Raw genomic sequence first — 20,727 nt, forward strand, 5'->3', positions numbered from 1 at the left:
CAACAGGGCTAACCCACTGCGCCACCGTGCTGCCCCAGCCCATCAAGATTACACTGACCCTTGGGAAGAGCATCCTACCTAAGCCCACACCCCCACCTCATCTCTGTAACCTCACCTAACCTTTTTTGACACTAAGGGCAATTTATCACGGCCAATCCACCTAACCTGGGCGTCTTTGGACTGTGGGAGGAAACCGGAGCACCCGGAGGAAACCCACGCAGACACGGGGAGGACGCGCAGACTCCACACAGACAGTCGCTTGCGGTCAGAATCAAAGTGCTCACTAGCCTGCCGCCCATTAGGCAGCCTTTGACATTGAGTCATGTAAGGACAAGTTAGAACAGAAGATTAAAGCCTTGGCCACAGATGCAGGTTCGAAGGAGCGCCTGAAAGACCAGAGAAGGAGGGAGAGAGGGTAGGTGGGGCGGGGGGGGGGGGGGGGGGGGGGGGGGGGGGGGTCGGGAAGAGAGGTCCAGAGCTTATGTTCTAGGAGCTGAAGGCAGGAATGGTGGATGATGAGCAGATAAGCAGATTTGGAGGACCATAGGAATATCGGAGTGTTGAGGGCTGAGTATTTATTGTGGATAGTGAATATTTATGGCGATAGTTACCAGACTATGAGAGTAAGAAGGGCCAATTTACAGCAACTATAACTCATGGCCAGGGTGAATTCGCCAATAAGGATCTATTTATGGTTTGCGTGGAGAGTTCATGTTTATTTCATTTTAAACCCACTCCTGATCAAGTGTTTTTTCTTTGTTTCGCTTTTAATACATTGGTTCCAAAATGTTTAATTGGTAGAATGGCCCAGGTGAAGAGCTTTGATAATTCAGCTTTGTAGTTTGAAAAAGGTGAAGCAGCATTCTTTTGCTCCTCCAGATAGTGTGTGCACATTTCACTGTTAATCCAATTAGCAAAACCCTGTCATTACTGAGGGCGGCAATCCCATCTCCTGGGGAATAAATCCCTCATTTCATATTCCTTTTGTTTAGAAATTATAAAGCAAATGTCACAGACATAAATGGGAGGGGGGGGGGGACGTTTGGAAATCATCTGGGAAAGTTCAGTGGGTCAAACTGTAACTTAATCATACAAGAGTGCTTGACTGTAATTTTGACAAAAAAAATGAACTCATTTAAAATCCGTGGTCAAATTCAAACCCGATCCATGAATTTTTCCAGAAGCAGTGGGAATAATTGGCAGGGATTGTAACTGATGGAATCGAAAGTCTGGTGCAAGCAATAGAAGGCTGAGAACTTCACTCTGTTCTTCCGAAGAATCCATTCTGAGTTTCACTCGCTGTGTCTGAATGAGAAAGTGGAGGCCCCAGAGCCAAGATTGAGTTGGGGGTTGTACTCTGCACCAGACTGTTACATCAAACCGACAAGCGATGGTGACAGACCGGCCAGGTCTCTTTCATCATATTTTTCATCATATTTGTGAAAACACTGTTGATTTAGGGTCAGCAGCCTGCCAGGACTGGCCTGGGATCTCCAGGGATTGAAGATTAATCTCCAGGACACCGCTGTGTGAAACCCTGGAGAAAAATCATCGGATCATTCAAATATATTGGGTTTTTTTGAACATTTCCCTTTCAAATATAAAATTGCTGAAAATTAATTGTTGAAACAGGCTGCATGGCTGAGAGTCAATCATTGACTTTGACAATGAGTCTTGTTGCTTTCCAATTGGAGTAGGAAGGCAGGAGGTCACAGGAATGATGAGTTGGCTAGTGGTTGGAGCGAGGGGGCAAGTCACCCGTAATAAAACCTCCAGGAATACATCTGATCGCAGTTGGCAACTCAATGTTCACTCAGAGGTAGTTAAAGAGGGAGCTGTGGTCAGGAGGGTCCCTGTTCTAGTTGGGTTTGTGACCAAACCGTGCTTAATATCCCCGCAGTTAAAATTGTTCACTTGTCCTGTCGGCGGTTCTCCCACCTTTAAATTCGGCTCCCTGGGGCTTGGTTCACTTTAAACCCCGTCTGTTATATTTCCTTCATCTTCTGGAGCTAAACAGCAGCCACCCCGAGCAAGCCCCACCGACCGGGGGGGGGGGGGGGGGGGGGGGACAGAGGGAGACACAGAGAAAGACAAAAAGTGTTGAAGGAGACAGAGACGGCATCAAAGCAGAATGAGAGAGACAGAAATGTAAGGCCACACAAGGGGGCAGGCAAAAAGGGAGAGTGTGAGAGAGAAAGACAGGACTACCAAGAAAGAAAAACACCGAAGGAGTGAGGGAAACAAAGGAGAGCAGAGGACCAAAATGACAAGGCAGAGAGGAGAGAGATACCACAACATTCTGGACCTCTGTGAAGGGTTCCGCAAGTCTAACCCACCAATCAGTCAGAGCTCCATTTACTGTCCTTGGTTGCAGGTCACACCATCTTAACTCTGATTTTTTTTCTCTCTCATGTTTCCTTTCACTCAGATGCTGAATATGCCAGGACTTGAGAAACTCACAATTCTTCATTTGTTAGACCTGGTTAGTGAGTGTTTGGCAGCCATTCAGTTTGAGGCATTGAAGCTGTGTCCAACCCAGTCCTCACCTGTCTGCACTCACATTTACATAGACTGGACCTTCTGATGGCAACATGCAGAAGGAGATCACACGTCAGGTAGCTCCCGCTAGAGCCCCTGGTTTCTGGGGTGGGATTCTCCGACCCCCCCGCCGGGTTGGAGAATCGCCGGGGGTTGTCGTGAATCCCGACCCCGCCATCTCCCGAAGTCTCCGGCACCAGAGATTCAGCACGGGCAGGAATCGCCCTGCGCCTGTCGCCCCCCCCCCCCCCCCCCCCCGCCCCCCGGCGATTCTCCAGCCCGCGATGGGCCGAAGTCCCGCCGCTGTCATGCTGGTCCCGCCGGCGGGAATCAAACCACCTATATTACCGGCGGGACCAGGCAGCGCGGGCGGGCTCCGGGGTCCTGCGCGGGGGGGGGGGGGGCGCGAGGCAATCTGGCCCCGGGGGGTGCCCCCACAGTGGCCTGGCCCGTGATCGGGGCCCACCGATCGGCGGGCGGGCCTGTGCCATGGGGGCACTCTTTTCCTTCCACCTTCGCCATAGTCTTCACGATGGTGGACACGGAAGTGACCCCCTCCCCTGCGCATTCACGGGGATGACGTCAGCAGCCACTGATTCTCCGGCGCATGCCGGCTGGCGAAGTCCCTTCGGCCCCGGTTGGCGTGGTGCCAAAGGCCTTTCCTGCCGGCCGGCGGGGCGCAAACCACTCCGGCGCGGGCCTAGCCCCTCAATGTTAGGGCTTGGCCGGAGTGGTTCACGCCATTCCATCCCGCCGGGACCCCCGCCCTGCCGAGCAGGGGAGAATCCCATCCCCGCGCATGCGCCGGAACATCAGCGGGGAGGGGGTCACTTCCGCGTCTGGTCTTTTTCACCAGGTTCTCAGGGAAAATTGGTGGACAGATTTGTCCCATTTGGAAACCTTTTGTGAGAAGATGTCAAAAGGTCCAAGTAAGAATATTGGGAAGAAAGGTGTGAGGGATGGCCCTTCTGAGGAGCGGAGTAAGATGTGGAGTCTGGCGGGGTCGAAGATGGCTCAGGCAAGCGTGTCGGATAGGGCCACACCTATTACAGTGGATACGTTGACGGAGATAATGGCTGTCGAATCTGACAGGCAATTCGGCAAGCATTTAGAGAGGCAATGGAAGGAGGTGCTGGAAACCCTCAAAAGGTCAATGGAGTAAGCACTGGTCCTGGTAAAGGAGGCACTGGCGAGGATGTTGGAGATGGTCAGGAGCAGGGTGAGGTGCTGAAAGGGGGTAGAGAAGACATTGTCGCAACGCAGTGACCAGTTGGCCTCGTTGGATGCTGTGTTGCAAAGGGTGAAAGAAAGAAACAAGGATCTGAGAGCTAAGGTCAAGGATCCAGAGAACAGGTCGAGGTGGCAGGACCTCAGGAGGGGATGGGGGGTCGGAGGCTGACTGAATACTTTCAGTCGATGTTTCCGGAGGTTGATGGGGAGGAGGATCAGGACCTATTAAGCTGCATGTGGCCCATCGATCGCTCCAGCTGAAACCACAACGATGATCGACTTTTTTCATAGCTATCAGATGAAGCTATGAGCTAAGGAGAATCGGAAGGTGGGCTGGGAAGACAGCGATATCCGTACATACCAGGATACCACAACAGAACTGGCAAGGAGGCATGCGTGCTTCAACAGGGCGAAGTTGGCACCATACAAACGTGGTGTATGTTTTGGTATGGTGTACCCGGGGAGGCTGAGGGTTACACATAATGTGAAGGACTGAACTGAGGGGATTTGAATGTGACTTTGCTGCTGGCTGGGACGGGTTTGTATGGGGACCCTGCTGTAATATTTTTTTTTTTTTTTTTTAAATTTAGATTACCCAATTATTTTTTCCAATTAAGGGGCAATTTAGCGTGGCCAATCCACCTACTCTGCACATTTTTGGGTTGTGGGGGCGAAACCCACGCAGACACGGGGAGAATGTGCAAACTCCACACGGACAGTGACCCAGAGCCGGGATCGAACCTGGGACCTCAGCGCCGTGAGGCAGCTGTGCTAACCACTAGGCCACCGTGCTGCCCTACCCTGCTGTAATATTGAGTTTTTCTTTCCAATGTTTGGTTTTCTCTGTTTCCCATTTCCCCCTGTTTCTTTTCATTGTACAGAGTTGCGGTTAATTGAAATTGGTGTGTTTTGTTTGGGAGGGCTTTTTTGTTTCTGTTTTTTCTTTTCTCGGTGGTTGTTTTCTGGTTTGGGGGTGTATTTGGCTTGGGGGAGGGGGAGAGAGGTTGGATAGTTTTACAGTTGATGGGGGGGGTGCAGTTTGTTCTCGGCTTGCTGGTTTGGCTTTTGATCTCTTTCTTTGGTTATTCACTTGTGGGAGGAGGGTTCTGGCGGGGTGGGGCAGGGGCCACCTCATTTGGTTACGTGGAATGTGCGCGGTTTGGGGGGCCCAGCGAAACGGGTGTGTTCTTTCTCACATTTGAAGAGTTTGAAGGCCGATGTGGTGCTTTTGCAGGAGACCCACCTGTGGGTGAGGGAGCAGATCAGGCTCCGTAAGAGTTGGGCTAGCTGATGGTGTTGCACTCAGGCTATGAGAGCAGGGTCTGAGGGGTGGCGATACTAATTAACCAAATAATCCAGTTTCAGGTCGGAAAGTTGGTAACAGACTAGGGCAGTCGATAGGTTCTGGCCTTCGCCTCGCTGATTGCTCGAAGGCGAGTGCTGATGGGATGGAGGTCAGCTTCTCCCTCCAGTGTCTCAGTGTGGCTGGGGGATCTGATGGAGTTTTTATAAATCGAGAAAGTTAAGTATACAGTGAGGAGGGCAATCGAGGGGGTCAAAGAAATGAAATGAAAATCGCTTATTGTCACGAGTAGGCTTCAATGAAGTTACTGTGAAAAGCCCCTAGTCACCACATTCCGGCACCTGTTCGGGGAGGCTGGTACGGGAATCGAACCGTGCTGCTGGTCTGCTTCGTCTGCTTTAAAAGCCAGCGATTTAGCCCAGTGAGCTAAACCAGCAGCTGTTTATTCTATACCTTAAAGGGCTCATCACCATTTGCTGTTGGGAGGGGGTTGGGGGAGAGTTGGTGTGGTGGGGCTTTCTGCTGGGGGTCCTTTTGGTTTGGGAGGGGGGGGAGGGTTTTGGAGGGGTTTCTTATTATTTTATTGTTATGTTTAAAATTGAAAAAGCTGAATTAAAATATTAAATATATATATATATATATATTACATTGACTGATTGCAGCACAGAAACCAGCCATTCAGCCAACACAAGGCTCCTCCCATTCTCCTTCATCTCTCCCTGTCAACCTATTTCCTCCATTTCTTTAGCACTGCGACCATCCCAGTTGGTGTTATAACTGGACGGGAAGATCCCAGAATGGAACACTAGCTCAAAGGCCATTGGTATGATTCTCTGGTGCGGCCCGCCCCTGGGATTCTCCGCCTAGCCAGTCGGCCAATGGGGTTTCCCATTCTGGGCAGCCCCACGCCATTGGGAAATCCCCGGGCTGCAGTGCAGCGGAGAATCCTGCCCCATAATATTTAATTTGTTCAATAGAACATGGAGGAACAGCATCACAGGACTATTCATTACTTTTAGCAACAAGAAAAAAGCATTTATTAAACATGAAAAGTTGGTTTATAATACAATACGCCTTTACTACCCCTTCCACAAAAGATCAGCCATGATCTCATTGAATGGCAGAGCAGACTCGAGGAGCCAGATGGCCTACTCCTGCTCCTAGTTCTTATGTTCTTATGTTCAGTTTAACAATTGCAAACAGGTTTAAAAGGTTAACATTGATTACAAAGTACATATTAAGCTAGATGGTCTCATTAACACACAAAGTCCCTTTTAAGCAGAGAGGATGACTGTAGACAGATACACTCTCCACTCTGAACCCAAGGTCGCGTCTGTGTGTGTCTGCTCACAATCCCCTCAGATGATTATCATGTGAGAGTTTCCAAACTTCACTCTCAAAACCACCCGTTAAAATCTTCTGTCACAATAATGCTTTCCATTAGCGGTTTGCATTCTGAAATCCCGACCTGGTTTTCTAAATGCTACTTTTAAACAAAACTTCCACTCCTCTTCTAACAAAATCCAGTTCAGGATTTGACATCAACCCTTTTGGATTTCTTTGACGTGACTGCTGTTACAGAAACTTCGAGATCCAGCCACTGATTTCCATAGTTAATTCAATTCACATTCCACAGGCTTTAGTAAATTTCCACAAACCTGAAAATCACTTCAGATATCTTCCTGGCATCTCAGCCTTCTTCTGAGCACTGTCTATCTCGACTTAACAATTCTCTGTTCTAGTACGATTAACCTCAGACTTCTTGGAATCTTCTTTTCATTTCTCTAGTTTCCTTTACTAGCTGTTCTTCAGATCTGTTTTCTTAACCATTACTCCAGGATATGGCTTTTCTTCCAGCAAAGCTGAGAGAGATGTTCCCTTCTGGCATTCTAAACCAATTGCTTCTCGCAGAGCTGTGAAAGCAGCACTCCCACTCACTATCTAACTTCAGCTGCAATGAAATTAGCTAAACAAAAAGTTAAAAGCTTCTCTTTCTTAAAAGGCCCCGAAGCAGCCACTGCTGGTGTATTTATTCTTCATGATATAGCCCTCTCTAAGCGCAATAGAAACACAGCTGGATCTTAGCGAATCCCCACACATACAAATACCTTTGTCTCGCATGAATCTAACTATAGGTTTTATCCTTCCGGGCATAAAGTTAAACATACTTAAAATTATACTTGATTTCTAATGAATACCAATACAAATAAAAATCTCTTACAGCCATTTTTATTTTCCTAAAGCACTGTCAAATTGCAACATGTGTGAAAATGCCTACTCAGTCACTGTGTCTGACATTCTGGAATTTCTTTTTGAACTCAAGGGAAACCCACAAACTTCAGAATCACATTCTCCAGTTTATTGACAAAGGCACAGGTCAATGAAAGGAACAAAGTGAACAGTGGCAAAGTTGGATGGGAAGAGCTTAGAATAATATGGGTTTTGCAAATTCCAGGGTGTAAGATGAAGCTGAGTATATGAAATGAATAATAACAACACACATGAACAGTCAGATGTAACAGCTTCCAAATACCAGCAATTGTACTGAAGGACTTGCCACACACCTAGACAAACTATTTCAGTTCTGTTACTGACTGGCATCTACCTGATACTTTGGAAAATCTGTGGACTACCCTTTAGAACAGGAAAACACTTGACAGATTGGGAGAGTCAAGGCTTCTGCCATTTATCTGGTGAGAAAGCTGAGGCAAAAGTGAGGTTGCCAACCTAACATGAGTGTGCGAGTCTGCAAAACATTCAGTAAGGTTAACGGCCGCCAAGGGGAGCAGCAGGGTGACTCTCCACCTCCAGGCCAGTCCTGAGGAGGGCAGCCAAACAACCAAAAGAACAGAGGCTACCAAGCCAGATTGCCAGCAGCAATAACCAGGTAGCGAGCCAGGAGAACGCGATCGTCGAGGATCGAAGCCCAGCCACCTGAGCGAAAGTCAAAATGTGAGCAGATAAGTGGCTGGGGGGTGCAAAGAAGGCCACCCAAACACCAATGTCGTGTTTCAGGGAATTGGGGAGAAGTGGCCAGTGGGAGCTGGGCAACCCGACTAGAGCCAGAGGCGACAACAGGGCAGAGCTGGGATGGGCTGAGCAGAAGCCGGTCTGGGCAGCGGTTACGAGAGTGAGCAGGGGCTGGGTCAGGGTTTCTGTGCCTTGCAATGTGTGAGCTGGGGATGGATGGGTTGAGGAGGACATTTATCTCATTCAGGGTGGGGCTCGAGGTCATTGGGGCGGGGCTCGGTGTCAATGGGGCAGGGCTCGGTGTCAATGGGGCAGGGCTCGGTGTCAATGGGGCAGGGCTCGATGTCATTGGGGCGGGGCTCGATGTCAATGGGGCAGGGCTCGGTGTCATTGGGGCGGGGCTCGATGTCATTGGGGCGGGGCTCAGTGTCATTGGGGCGGGGCTCGATGTCATTGGGGCGGGGCTCGATGTCATTGGGGCGGGGCTCGGTGTCAATGGGGCAGGGCTCGGTGTCATTGGGGCGGGGCTCGGTGTCAATGGGGCAGGGCTCGATGTCATTGGGGCGGGGCTCGATGTCATGAGGTGGACTCTGCATCATTGTGGGCAGGGCTTCAAGTCTTTGTGGGCAGAGCTCAATGTAATTGTGGGTGTGGTTTGAAGCCATTGTGGTCGAGGCTCAATGTTATTGGGGGTGGGGCTTGTTGTTATTGGGGCTGGGGTTCAATGGCATTGTGGGTGGGGCTCGATGTCATTAGGGCAGGGGACAATGTCATTGATAGTGGAGCTCGATGTCATTGTGGGTGGGGCTCGATGTCATTGGGGTGGGGCGCAATAGTATTGGGACGGGTGACAATGTCATTCTGGGTGGGGCTCAATGTCATTGGGGGCACTGCATGATGTCATTGAGGATGGTGCATGATGTCATTGGGGGCAGTGCACAATGTCATTGAGGATGGTGCATGATGTCATTGGGGTGGTGTATGATCTCATTGGGGGTGATGCACAATGCCAGTGCCAGTATGTCCAGTAACAGTATGTCCTTTCTCAAGTAAGGAGACCAAAACTGAACACAATACTCCAGGTGTGGCCTCACTAACACCTTATACAATTGCAGCATAACCTCCCTCGTCTTAAACTCCATCCCTCTAGCAATGAAGGACATAATTCCATTTGCCTTCTTAATCACCTATTGCACCTGTAAACCAACTTTCTGTGACTCATGCACTAGCACACCCAGGTCTCGCTACACAGCGGCATGCTTTAATATTTTATCGTTTAAATAATAATCCCATTTGCTGTTATTCCTACCAAAATGGATAACCTGCCAGCTGTGTCCACATTCTACGAAAAAATATAAAAACCACACACTCACACTTCTCACACTCGCATATACTCTCACATTAACATACTCTTTTTTAAAATTTAGAGTACCTGATTATTTTTTTTCCAATTAAGGGGCGATTTAACGTGGCCAATCCACCTAACCTTCACATCTTTGGGTTGTGGGGGTGAAACCCATGCAGACCCGAGGAGAATGTGCAAACTCCACACGGACAGTGACCCAGGGCTAGGATCAAACCTGGGTCCTCGGCGCAGTAGGCAGCAGTGCTAACCACTGCACCACCGTGCTGCCTCGCACATTAACATACTCATGCACAATATCCCACACATATTTTCACATTAACACACACAGTCACATTTACCACTTCCTCACACTAATATAAACACATACCTGCACACAGTTTGATGTATGCCACACAGTTATGTATGTCACACAACATACACAGGAACACACACTCTCATACTGTACACACACACACTCTACACATACTCTCATACTGCACACATATACTCGCACACACTCTGATACTGCACACATGCACTCCACACACAAGTGCACACAAAGTCTCACACTGCAGCACATATGCACACACTCACATATGCACACACACTCTCATACTACGCACACACACTTTCACACACTCTGATACTGCGCACACGCACTCCACACACATGTGCACACCCGCCATCGTACTACACACACACACACACTCTCTCATACTGCACACACACAATCCATACACACGTGCACACACACTCTATTGCACACACACTCTCTCATACTACACACACTCTCATACTGCACAAACACACGTACACTCACTCTGAAACTGCACACATGCACTCCGCACACACGTGCACACACTCTCATATTGCACACACACACTCCACAAACACTCTCATATTAGGCACACACAAAATTTCACACTCCACATATACTCTAACACTGCACACACTCCACACATACTCTCACACTGCGCACACACACGGTGGCAAAATCTAAATTTAGCTGCCTAAGTAAAATAAATAATGATACTAATCTCATCTCCTGTTGTATTTTTATGAACTTGAGAGCGTTCGGAGCGGATTTGAAACCCAAATGACGCAGAGAACCTCTTTTGACATTTATTTATTTATTTAGCTTCCCCTGTGTGTAACCTGAGACACGTGAGGAATGGGCTGGATAAAAGGGGCTGCGAGAAAGGGAATTGGACAGAGGCACGGTCCAGACTTCAGCACCTTGACCAGAGGCACCGCCCAGAGTTCAGCACCTTGGACAGAGGCACGGTCCAGACTTCAGCACCTTGGACAGAGGCACGGTCGAGAGCGGGTGAGCAGCGCACTCTCTTCCTCTCCTCCTCCTCTCCCACTCTCTCCCTCTTTCCCTCTCCCACTCTCTCCCCCTCTCACCTCCTCTCCCATTCTCTCTCTCTCTCCCCTCCTGTACCATTCTCTCTCCCTCTCACTCGCTCCCTCTCCCATTCACTCTCTCTCATCTCCTCTCCCATTCTCTCTCTCTCTCCCCTCCTGTACCATTCTCTCTCCCTCTCACTCGTTCCCTCTCCCATTCACTCATCTCTCATCTCCTCTCCCATTCTGTCTCTCTCCCTTCCTACTCATTCTCTCTCCCCCCCCCCCCCATTCTTTCTCTCTCTCTCCTCTTTTCCATTCTCTCTCTCTCCTACTTTCTCTCCTATTTTCTACATTTTCCCCTTCTCTCATTGTTTCCTCTTTTTCCAGTTGCAGTTTTCCGTCTTTCTTTTCCATTCATGTTCCTCGCTTCACACCTTATCTCTGTGTGGCTTCTCCTGCTCCTACTCGCCTTTCACATTTCCTCTCTCCTGTTCCAGCTCGTGTCTCCAGAAACTTCTCTGGGAGTGTGTGAATTCAGGGTTCAAGGGAGGGTTTGATTCACAGGGGAAAGGGGCTTTAATCCCATTTTACCCTCCTCACAATTTCCCACATGACAGAAAGGTGTCTCCAGAATTGATATTTCTGTCAGTGTAACACGCTGAACTTTCCTCTGGGCTTGCGGGAGATTCTCCTCAAACCAGTGATGTTTTACACCGAGTGTGGTGGGTTCAAGTTAGAGACTCGCGGGCAAACGGTACTGAGTGTATTGTACTGTCAGAGGGTCAGTACTGAGGGAGTGCCGCACTGTCAGAGGGTCAGTACTGAGGGAGTGCTGCACAGTCAGAGGGTCAGTACTGAGGGAGCACCGCACTGTGGGAGGGTCAGTACTGAGGGAGCACCGCACTGTCAGAGGGTCAATACTGAGGAAGTGCCGCACTGTCAGAGAGTCAGTACTTAGGGAGCGCTACATTGTCAGAGTGTCAGTACTGAGGGACTGCTGCACTGTCAGAGGATCAGTACTGAGGGACTGCACTGTCAGAGGGTTAGTACTGAGGGAGTGCCGCATTGTCAGAGGGTCAGTACTGAGGGAGCGCTACACTGTCAGAGGGTCAGTACTGAGGGAGCGCTACACTGTCAGAGGGTCAGTACTATGGTCGCGCTGCACTGTCAGATGGTCAGTACTGAGGGAATGCCGCACTGTCAGAGGGTTAGTACTGAGGGAGCGTCGCTCTGTCAGAGGGTCAGTACTGAGCGAGTGCTGCACTGTTAGAAGGTCAGTACTGAGGGAGTGCTGCATTGTCAGAGGGTCAGTACTGAGGGAGTGCTGCACTGTCAGAGGGTCAGTACTGAGGGAGTGCTGCACTGTCAGAGGGTCAGTACTGAGGGAGTGCTCCACTGTCAGAGGGTCAGTACTGAGGGAGTGCCACACTGTTAGAGGGGTCACTACTGAGGGAGTGCCGCACTGTCAGAGGGTCAGTACTGAGGAAGTGCCGCACTGTCAGAGAGTCAGTACTGAGGGAACGCTACACTGTCAGAGGGTCAGTACTAAGGTCATGCTGCACTGTCAGAGAGAGGGTCAGCACTGAGGGAGTGCTGCATTGTCAGGGGGTCAGTACTGAGGGAGTGCCGCACTGTCAGAGGGTCAGTACTGAGGGAGTGCTGCACTGGTAGAGGGTCAGTATTGAGGGAGTGCTGCACTGTCAGAGGGTCAGTACTGAGGGAGTGCCGCACTGTCAGAGGGTCAGTACTGAGGGAGTGCCACACTGTCAGAGGGTCAGTATTGAGGGGGGCGCTGCACTGTTAGAGGGTCAGTATTGAGGGAGTGCTGCACTGTCAGAGGGTCAGTACTGAGGGAATGCTGCACTGTCAGAGGGTCAGTACTGAGGGAGTGCTGCACTGTCAGAGGGTCAGTATTGAGGGAGTGCCACACTGTTAGAGGATCAGTACTGAGGGAGTGCCGCACTGTCAGAGGGTCAGTACTGAGGGAGTGCCGCACTGTCAGAGGGTCAGTACTGAGGGAGTGCCGCACTGTCAGAGGGTCAGCACTGAGGGAGTGCCGCACTGTCAGAGGGTCAGCACTGAGGGAGTGCTGCACTGTCAGAGGGTCAGTACTGAGGGAGTGCTGCACTGTCAGAGGGTCAGTACTGAGGGAGTGCTGCACTGTCAGAGGGTCAGTACTGAGGGAGTGCCGCACTGTCAGAGGGTCAGTACTGAGGGAGTGCTGCACTGTCAGAGGGTCAGTACTGAGGGAGTGCCGCACTGTCAGAGGGTCAGTACTGAGGGAGTGCTGCACTGTCAGAGGGTCAGTACTGAGGGAGTGCTGCACTGTCAGAGTGTCAGTACTGAGGGAGTGCCGCACTGTCAGAGGGTCAGTACTGAGGGAGTGCCGCACTGTCAGAGGGTCAGTACTGTGGGAGTGCTGCACTGTCAGAGGGTCAGCACTGAGGGAGTGCCGCACTGTCAGGGGGTCAGTACTGAGGGAGTGCCGCACTGTCAGAGGGTCAGTACTGAGGGAGTGCCGCACTGTCAGAGGGTCAGTACTGAGGGAGTGCTGCACTGTCAGAGGGTCAGTACTGAGGGAGTGCTGCACTGTCAGAGGGTCAATACTGAGGGAGTGCCACACTGTCAGAGGGTCAGTACTGAGGGAGCGCTGCACTGTCAGAGGGTCAGTACTGAGGGAGTGCTGCACTGTCAGAGGGTCAGTACTGAGGGAGTGCCGCACTGTCAGAGGGTCAGTACTGAGGGAGTGCCGCACTGTCAGAGGGTCAGTACTGAGGGAGTGCTGCACTGTCAGAGGGTCAGTACTGAGGGAGTGCCGCACTGTCAGAGGGTCAGTACTGAGGGAGTGCCGCACTGTCAGAGGGTCAGTACTGAGGGAGTGCCGCACTGTCAGAGGGTCAGTACTGAGGGAGTGCTGCACTGTCAGAGGGTCAGTACTGAGGGAGTGCCGCACTGTCAGAGGGTCAGTACTGAGGGAGTGCTGCACTGTCAGAGGGTCAGTACTGAGGGAGTGCCGCACTGTCAGAGGGTCAGTACTGAGGGGGTGCTGCACTGTCAGAGGGTCAGTACTGAGGGAGTGCTGCACTGTCAGAGGGTCAGTACTGAGGGAGTGCTGCACAAGCTGTTACATTTCCTGCATCATAACACTAGCTGCACATCAAAAATATTCAGTGGTTGGAAAGTTCTTTGTGGTGTATTGAGGATGCGGAAGGTGCTATAGTAGTGAAAGTTCATTTTTCTTTCTTTACATACCTGCCCCATGCTCAATCTGGGCAACAGTCAACCTTGCTTCAACTTTGTGTGCTGTGTTCAGTGTGTTATGCACTAGAAAAATAGGAAAAACATAGGTATACAGGAAGGTCATTGTGTCCTGGGAGTCTGTTCCAACATTCAATGAGATCATAGAACAAAGAACAAAGAAAATTACAGCACATGAACAGGCCCTTCGGCCCTCCCAGCCTGCTGTTTCCTATTTTCCGAGGTCTACTTCCCTCTGTTCCCCGCCCGTTCATGGTGGATCAGCTCCATATACACAACCTTTCCCACTCTCCTGAATACGTCTGACTGAGAAAATGTTACCATCCGCAGATCTAAAACTAACGGTTGATTTAGCTTCAATCCCATTTGTGGACAAGTGTTCCAAACTTTTGCCACTCTTTGTGTGTAGAAATGGTTCCTAATTTCACTCCTGAAATGTCCAGATTCACCAGTAATTCCTGTCTCACTACCGAGGGTCAATGAAACCATTCAGTGAACTGAGCAGGTTCCCAGCTGGCAAAATGTGTGGGCAGGAGCTCCAACCAAACTCCTGATATTGACATGACTTTATTCTGAGAGCGAGGAACTTAACCGAGTGTCCGGGAGTGGGCGCGACACACTTTCAGTTCAGTTTTCCCTCCCTCTCTGTTCCTCTGGAATTTTCTCGCAGATGACAGCTCTTACCCCAGTACCACCTCCCCAGCTGCACACGTTCGCTGACCATCCAAATTTACTTTCTCTTCTGTGCCAATCCCACCTGCAGGTGACGATCTTGTGCTGTGGGTTTAGGTCTCAGAAGAGGTGCGGGAAGGGCGATATATGGCGCAGTGGTTAGCACTGGGACTGCGGCGCTGAGGACCCGGGTTTGATCCTGGCTCTGGGTCACTGTCCGTGTGGAGTTTGAACATTCTCCTCGTGTCTGCGTGGGTTTCACCCCCCAACCCAAAGATGTGCAGGGTAGGTGGATTGGCCACAATAAATTGCCCCTTAATTGGAAAAAAATAATTGGGTACTCTAAATTTATTAAAAAAGAGAAGTGGTGCAGGAGCAGAGAGGGTGAATCTAAACAGTGCCAAGGGCACATAGTATTGTGGAAGCAAAGCAGTGGGATGGGACCCAGGACGTTGAGACTGGAGCGAGGATAACTGCGACCTGTGGGTTTGACAACTGTTAGCAGCCCTGTGAGAGCATTTTACTGTATCCATGTTGGAAAGTTAATGATGGGAGTCAGGTGTGCGGGTCACCAAGGCGATGTTTACCAATGGTGGCAAGTACCCTTGAGGCAGCCCTGTCGCTCCCGTATTTATGTCCATCAGAGCTCCCCTTCTGAATTCCAGGGAAAGTTTATCTAATCTCTCCTTGGAGTCCTGGTATTATTTAGTAAATCTTCACTGCTCTCCATCCTTCCTCGAGCTTCTGGCCTTGGACTGATCACAGCTCTTCAGCTGTGGTCTCACCAGAGCTTTGTATAACTGAACCGTAACGTCTGCAAGTATCTATTCTCATTCTCTCAGAATAAAGCTCTGCATTTTTGTGGCTTTTTTGATGGTTCAGACGGATCTATTCATGATATTTATGATGGACAACCATCCTTAGTCTGTCCTTGTTAGCTCCAATGTGGATGACCTCAAATTATGTTGAAATCTACTTTGTCCATTGATTGTTCCTGGACCCCTGTATATGATTTGTATTTTGCAGATATGACCAACACCGTGTACATCAGTGTTCTAGTGGTTGTCCTGGCAACAGGCTGCCTGTCAAAGCCACTCTCTGGCCCTCACAATAATGGAGGAATTATCCTGGAACGCACCGGCAAGTACCCATCAGGCAATGGGGCAGGTCCACTGGGCCGCAGGACTGCCCCTTTAAGAGCGGAGGACCTGGTTTCTAGACTGCGACCCCAGATTCAAGAAGGTAAAGTGAGAACACCTCAGGCACACATTTACACACCGCTTTCGGCAAATTATCTCCCCTCCTTTCCAGAAGGCTCTCGTTGGGTTACCATAGCGTCTTTAACATGGAGATCTGACCTGCAGGGAGGCAACAGAGGCAAAAATCCGAGCACATAATCCAGGCTCACCCTCCAAGTGCCATGCTGCCGGAGTGCTGCACTCCCAGAGGGGCTGCTTTTCAGATAAACCAAGGTCCCATCCTCACTCTCACGTGGGCATATCGGATCCCAAGACCAGTGGGTGTCAATAACTGAGCTGAATCACTAAATTAGATTTCTTGATCTTTATCGCATCAATGTTTTTGGTCTCTTGCCGTGTGCAATGTCGACAGCCCGACAATGATCAAACTTCATTGGCTGTAACTTGCTTTGGAATGACTTGAGGTTGTGAAAGGCTCTATAGAAATGCAACTTTCTGTTTCCGTGTTGGGGAGGGTGGTGTGTGAAAGGTTTGGGAGGAAATTTCAGTCGATGGAGGCTCACCGGTGGGAGCCAATGGAATGAAGAATGAATGGGATAATGATTAAGAGGAACTGGGGGAAACTTTAGATGAGAAGTAGTTAGACCATGGAAAATACAAGGATTGGGAAGGAATATTCAGGAGGAAGGGGAGAATAGGTGTGTGGCATCCGCTACGAGTCAATCATGCACAGCAGAGTCGAGATGAGCTTGAGTCCCTGAAGGTTGGATGATGGGAGACGAACAAGAGGAATATGAGAATTGAGTCTTGGAGGTGACCTGAGGGTTTTAGCAGCAGCTACACTGGAAGTGCAGCTGGAATCGATAGTCTTTGTCACAACAGACCATTGAAACCAGAAATGTAGCTCAAATTGATTAGAACAAAAAGTTTCTAAACTGTGATTCCAGTTCCACCCACTCATTCTCCATGTGCGACTCTGAGTGGTGACAGTTGGCAGGATACTTAACAGCACAGTGGGTGTACCTACAGATCCCAGAGGACTGGAGAATAGATAATGTGGTACCGCTGTTTGAGAAAGGCAGCAGGAGTAATCCTGGAAACTAGGCTGGTGAGCCTCACGTCGGTAGTAGGTAAATTATGGGAGAGAATTCTCAGGGACAGGATTTATACCCATCTGGAGACAAATAGATTCAGAAGATATAGACAACAGGCTTTGTGATGAGGAGGTCGTGCCTCACTAACTTGACCGAGATTTTTGAGGAGGTGACAAAGATGATTGATGAGGGGAGGGTGGTGCATGTTGTTTATACGGACTTCAGTAAAGCCTTTGATAAGGTCCCTCGTGGCAGACTGATACAAAAGGTGAAGTCACACGGGATCAGAGGTGAAGTGGTAAGATGGATACAGAACTGGCACAATCACAGAAGGCAAAGGGTAGCAGTAGAAGGGTGTTTTTCTGAATGGAAGGTTGTAACTAGTGATGTTCCACAGGGATCTGTGCTGGGGCCTCTGTTGTTTGTAGTGTACATAAACGATTTGGAAGAAAATATAGCCAGTCTGATTATTAAGTTCGCGGATGACACCAAGGTTGGTGGAGTGGCAGATAGTGTTGAGGATTGTCAGAAGATACAGCAGGACACAGATCGATTGGAGACTTGGGCAGAGAAATGGCAAATGGAGTTTAATCCAGGCAATGTGAGGTAGGTCTAACATAGATGGTTAATATACCATAAATGGTAAAACTCTTAGGAATATAGAAAGTCAGAGAGATCTGGGCATGCAGATCTTTGAAGTTGGCAACACATGTGGACAAGGTAGTCACGAAAACATACGGAATGCTTGCCTTCATTGGAGGGGCATCGAGTATAAAAACTGGCAAATCATGCGAGAGTTATATAGAACCTTGGTAAGGCCGCACTTGGAGTATTGTGCACAATTCTGGTCACCACACTACCAGAAGGATGTGGAGGCTTCGGAGAGGGTGCAGAGGAGGTTGACCAGCTATGTGGAGAGGCTGTTTTCATTAGAAAGACGGAGGTTGAGGGGTGACCAGATAGAGGTCTACAAGATCAAACGTGGGCAGCACGGTAGCACAGTGGATAGCATTGTGGCTTCACAGTACCAGGGTCCCAGGTTCGATTTCCCGCTGGGTCACTGTCTGTGTGAAGTCTGCACGTTCTCCCCGTGTCTGCGTGGGTTTCCTCCGGGTGCTCCGGTTTCCTCCCACAGTCCAAAGACGTGCGGGTTAAGTGGTTTGGCCATGCTAAATTGCCCTTAGTATCCAAAACGTTCAGGATGGGTTATTGGGTTATGGGGATAGGGTGTAAGTGAGGGCTTAAGTGGGGCGGTGCAGACTCGATGGGCCGAATGGCCTCCTTCTGCACTGATTATGAGTGGCATGGATAGAGTGATTGGGCAGGCACTCTTTCCCAGGGTGGAGGGGGGTCAGTCACCAGGGGGCAGAGGTTTAAGGTCCGTGGGGCAAAGTTTAGAGGAGATGTGTGAGGCAGGGTTTTTACGCAGAGGGTGGTGAGTGCCTGGAACACGTTGCCAGGGGAGGTTGTGGAAACAGATACATTAACGGCGTTCAAAAGGCATCTTGACAAACACATGGATAGGATGGGTATAGAGGGATACGGCATAAGGAAGTGCTGAGGGTTTTGGCCAAGGTTGGTATCATGACCGGTAGAGGCTTGGAGGGCCGAAGGGCCTGTTCCTGTGCTGTATTGTTCTTTGTTCTACACCACAAGGACTGCAGCGGTTCAAGAAGGCAACTCATCACCACCTTCTCAAGGCCAACTAGGGATGGGCAATAGATGCTGGCCTAACCAACGACGTCCACATCCCACACATGAATAAGAAAAAAAAAGTAGCTATTCAACTGCACAGAGCATCACACTCAGCCTGATCCTGTTCACAGCTGAGGTCCAAAATAATCCTCCATTAGGGACCAGTAGTGACCAGGAGCAACAATCCTCACTGGCTTATTGGGACATTTTCCCTCTCTCAATCCTCTTCAGCCTAAGGAGAGAGGTGAATTATATAAATCCACAGACCCAGCTTTCTTTTGAAAATAAAAACAGTTCCAGCTGACACAACCCATTCTGGCCCCTGATCCTGACTCCCTCACCCAGGCCATCCTGACCCCCTTACCCTGACCCCCACTGCCAACCCAGTCCATCGTGACCCACTGACTCACAGACCCAGTTCCAGCTGAATCAATCGCTCCTGTCCTCTCCACAGTGGCGCTGGTGATCATGCTCAGTTGTGATTCCACTCAAGGTCAAAGAGTTTGCCACCACTGACTTGTTTAGATGCACACAGAATGACAATTTGACTGCAGTACGAGGGTACTATGAAAATCAGTATCCCAGTGAGAGTCAGTGTGTGTGGAACTGTATCCCAGTGAGAGTCAGTGTGTGTGGAACTGTATCCCAGTGAGAGTCAGTGTGTGTGGAACTGTATCCCAGTGAGAGTCAGTGTGTGGAACTGTATCCCAGTGAGAGTCAGTGTGTGTGGAACTGTATCCCAGTGAGAGTCAGTGTGTGTGGAACTGTATCCCTGTGAGAGTCAGTGTGTGTGGAACTGTATCCCAGTGAGAGTCAGTGTGTGTGGAACTGTATCCCAGTGAGAGTCAGTGTGTGTGGAACTGTATCCCAGTGAGAGTCAGTGTGTGTGGAACTGTATCCCAGTGAGAGTCAGTGTGTGTGGAACTGTACCCCAGTGAGAGTCAGTGTGGGTGGAACTGTATCCCAATGAGAGTCGGTGGGCGGGATTCTCCGACCCTGGGCCGGGTCGGAGAATCGCCGGGGGGTGGCGCAATTCACGCGACGCTGCACGGACGTTGGTCCGGTCTACGCTGTCCCCCCCGGCAATTCTCCGCACACGATGGGCCGAGTGGCTGCCGAGTCCCACCGACGCCGTTCATGTGTGGTCCTACCTGGCGGGACCCCGGCGTTCATCCTGCAGGGGTTGGGGGAGGGGGGATCCGACCCCGGGGGAGTCTCCACGGTGGCCTGGCCCGCGATCGGGGCTTACCGATCGGCGGGCCGGATTGTCCTGGTGGGGGCCTATGTTCCTGCGCTCCGGGCCCCTGTAGCTCTCCGCCATGTTGCATGGAGAAGGCAACCCATGCGCATGTGCGAATCTGCGCCGGCTGTGGCGCGCATGCGCAGACCCGCGGCGCCTGTTCTGATGCCGGTATCGGCAGCTGGAACAGTGTGAGGTTCTCCAGTGTCGTGCTGACCCCCTGTGCGGCGCAGGGTTGCTGCTCCTAGGGGCCTGTTGACGCCATCGTAAAAAATGCTCCGGCGTTTCCGATAGGGTCAACACTTAGCCTCAGGATCAGAGAACCCTGCCCAGTGTGCGTGGAACTGCCTTCAGAAGAGGGGAGACAGTAAAAAGTGAAAAATGTCAAGAAGGTCTAATTCTAATTTTCATTTCATATAGTCGGACTATTGAACCAGGCCGATCGGTATCAACTCCGAGATGTGCTCCATCAAATGCATGACAGGGATTACACAGGCTGGATGGACTTTGGCAGGCGCAGCATCGAAGAGTATGAACTGGACTCCTAAAGTCATCATTCAGAGAAAAAAAATATTTGTGTGTATTGCTGGGAAACCATTCACCCAGTATACCAACCAACTGAACTCAGAATATTTGTCACTGTTGCAATTATAAATCCATTCTCAAAATAATGCAGAAAAACATTTTTGATCCATTTAAGAATTATTGGAAAATTTATTGGTGTTGATTTTACTCAAAAGAATTTGATATTTTTTTGGTTGTTTTAATAAATGGTCTAAGTGTTGTGTACCACACTTTGTGTTCAGAGTTACTGATTGCCATGACGACAGTGT

The 20,727-nt window shown here is 50.0% G+C and overlaps 1 protein-coding gene across 1 annotated transcript; it reads left to right on the forward strand.

Moving 5' to 3' along the window:
* The first annotated feature begins 10,555 nt into the window (after positions 1–10,555).
* LOC119953852 (cholecystokinin-like) lies at positions 10,556–20,688 on the forward strand. Its single transcript, XM_038778422.1, has 3 exons — positions 10,556–10,713; positions 15,693–15,908; positions 20,315–20,688. The coding sequence occupies exons 2-3, from the start codon at positions 15,695–15,697 to the stop codon at positions 20,440–20,442; spliced, it is 342 nt and encodes a 113-aa protein (XP_038634350.1). The 5' UTR covers positions 10,556–10,713; positions 15,693–15,694; the 3' UTR covers positions 20,443–20,688.
* Positions 20,689–20,727: the final 39 nt, after the last annotated feature.

Source organism: Scyliorhinus canicula, chromosome 19, assembly GCF_902713615.1.
Source record: "Scyliorhinus canicula chromosome 19, sScyCan1.1, whole genome shotgun sequence".
Lineage (NCBI taxonomy): Eukaryota > Metazoa > Chordata > Chondrichthyes > Carcharhiniformes > Scyliorhinidae > Scyliorhinus > Scyliorhinus canicula.

Bases quoted from the DNA above. Each gene is read 5' to 3' on its own strand.
- LOC119953852 (XM_038778422.1), top strand. From the start codon at position 15,695: ATGACCAACACCGTGTACATCAGTGTTCTAGTGGTTGTCCTGGCAACA. The intron at 15,909-20,314 runs GTAAAGTGAGAA...CATTTCATATAG, and splicing joins GCGACCCCAGATTCAAGAAG to TCGGACTATTGAACCAGGCC.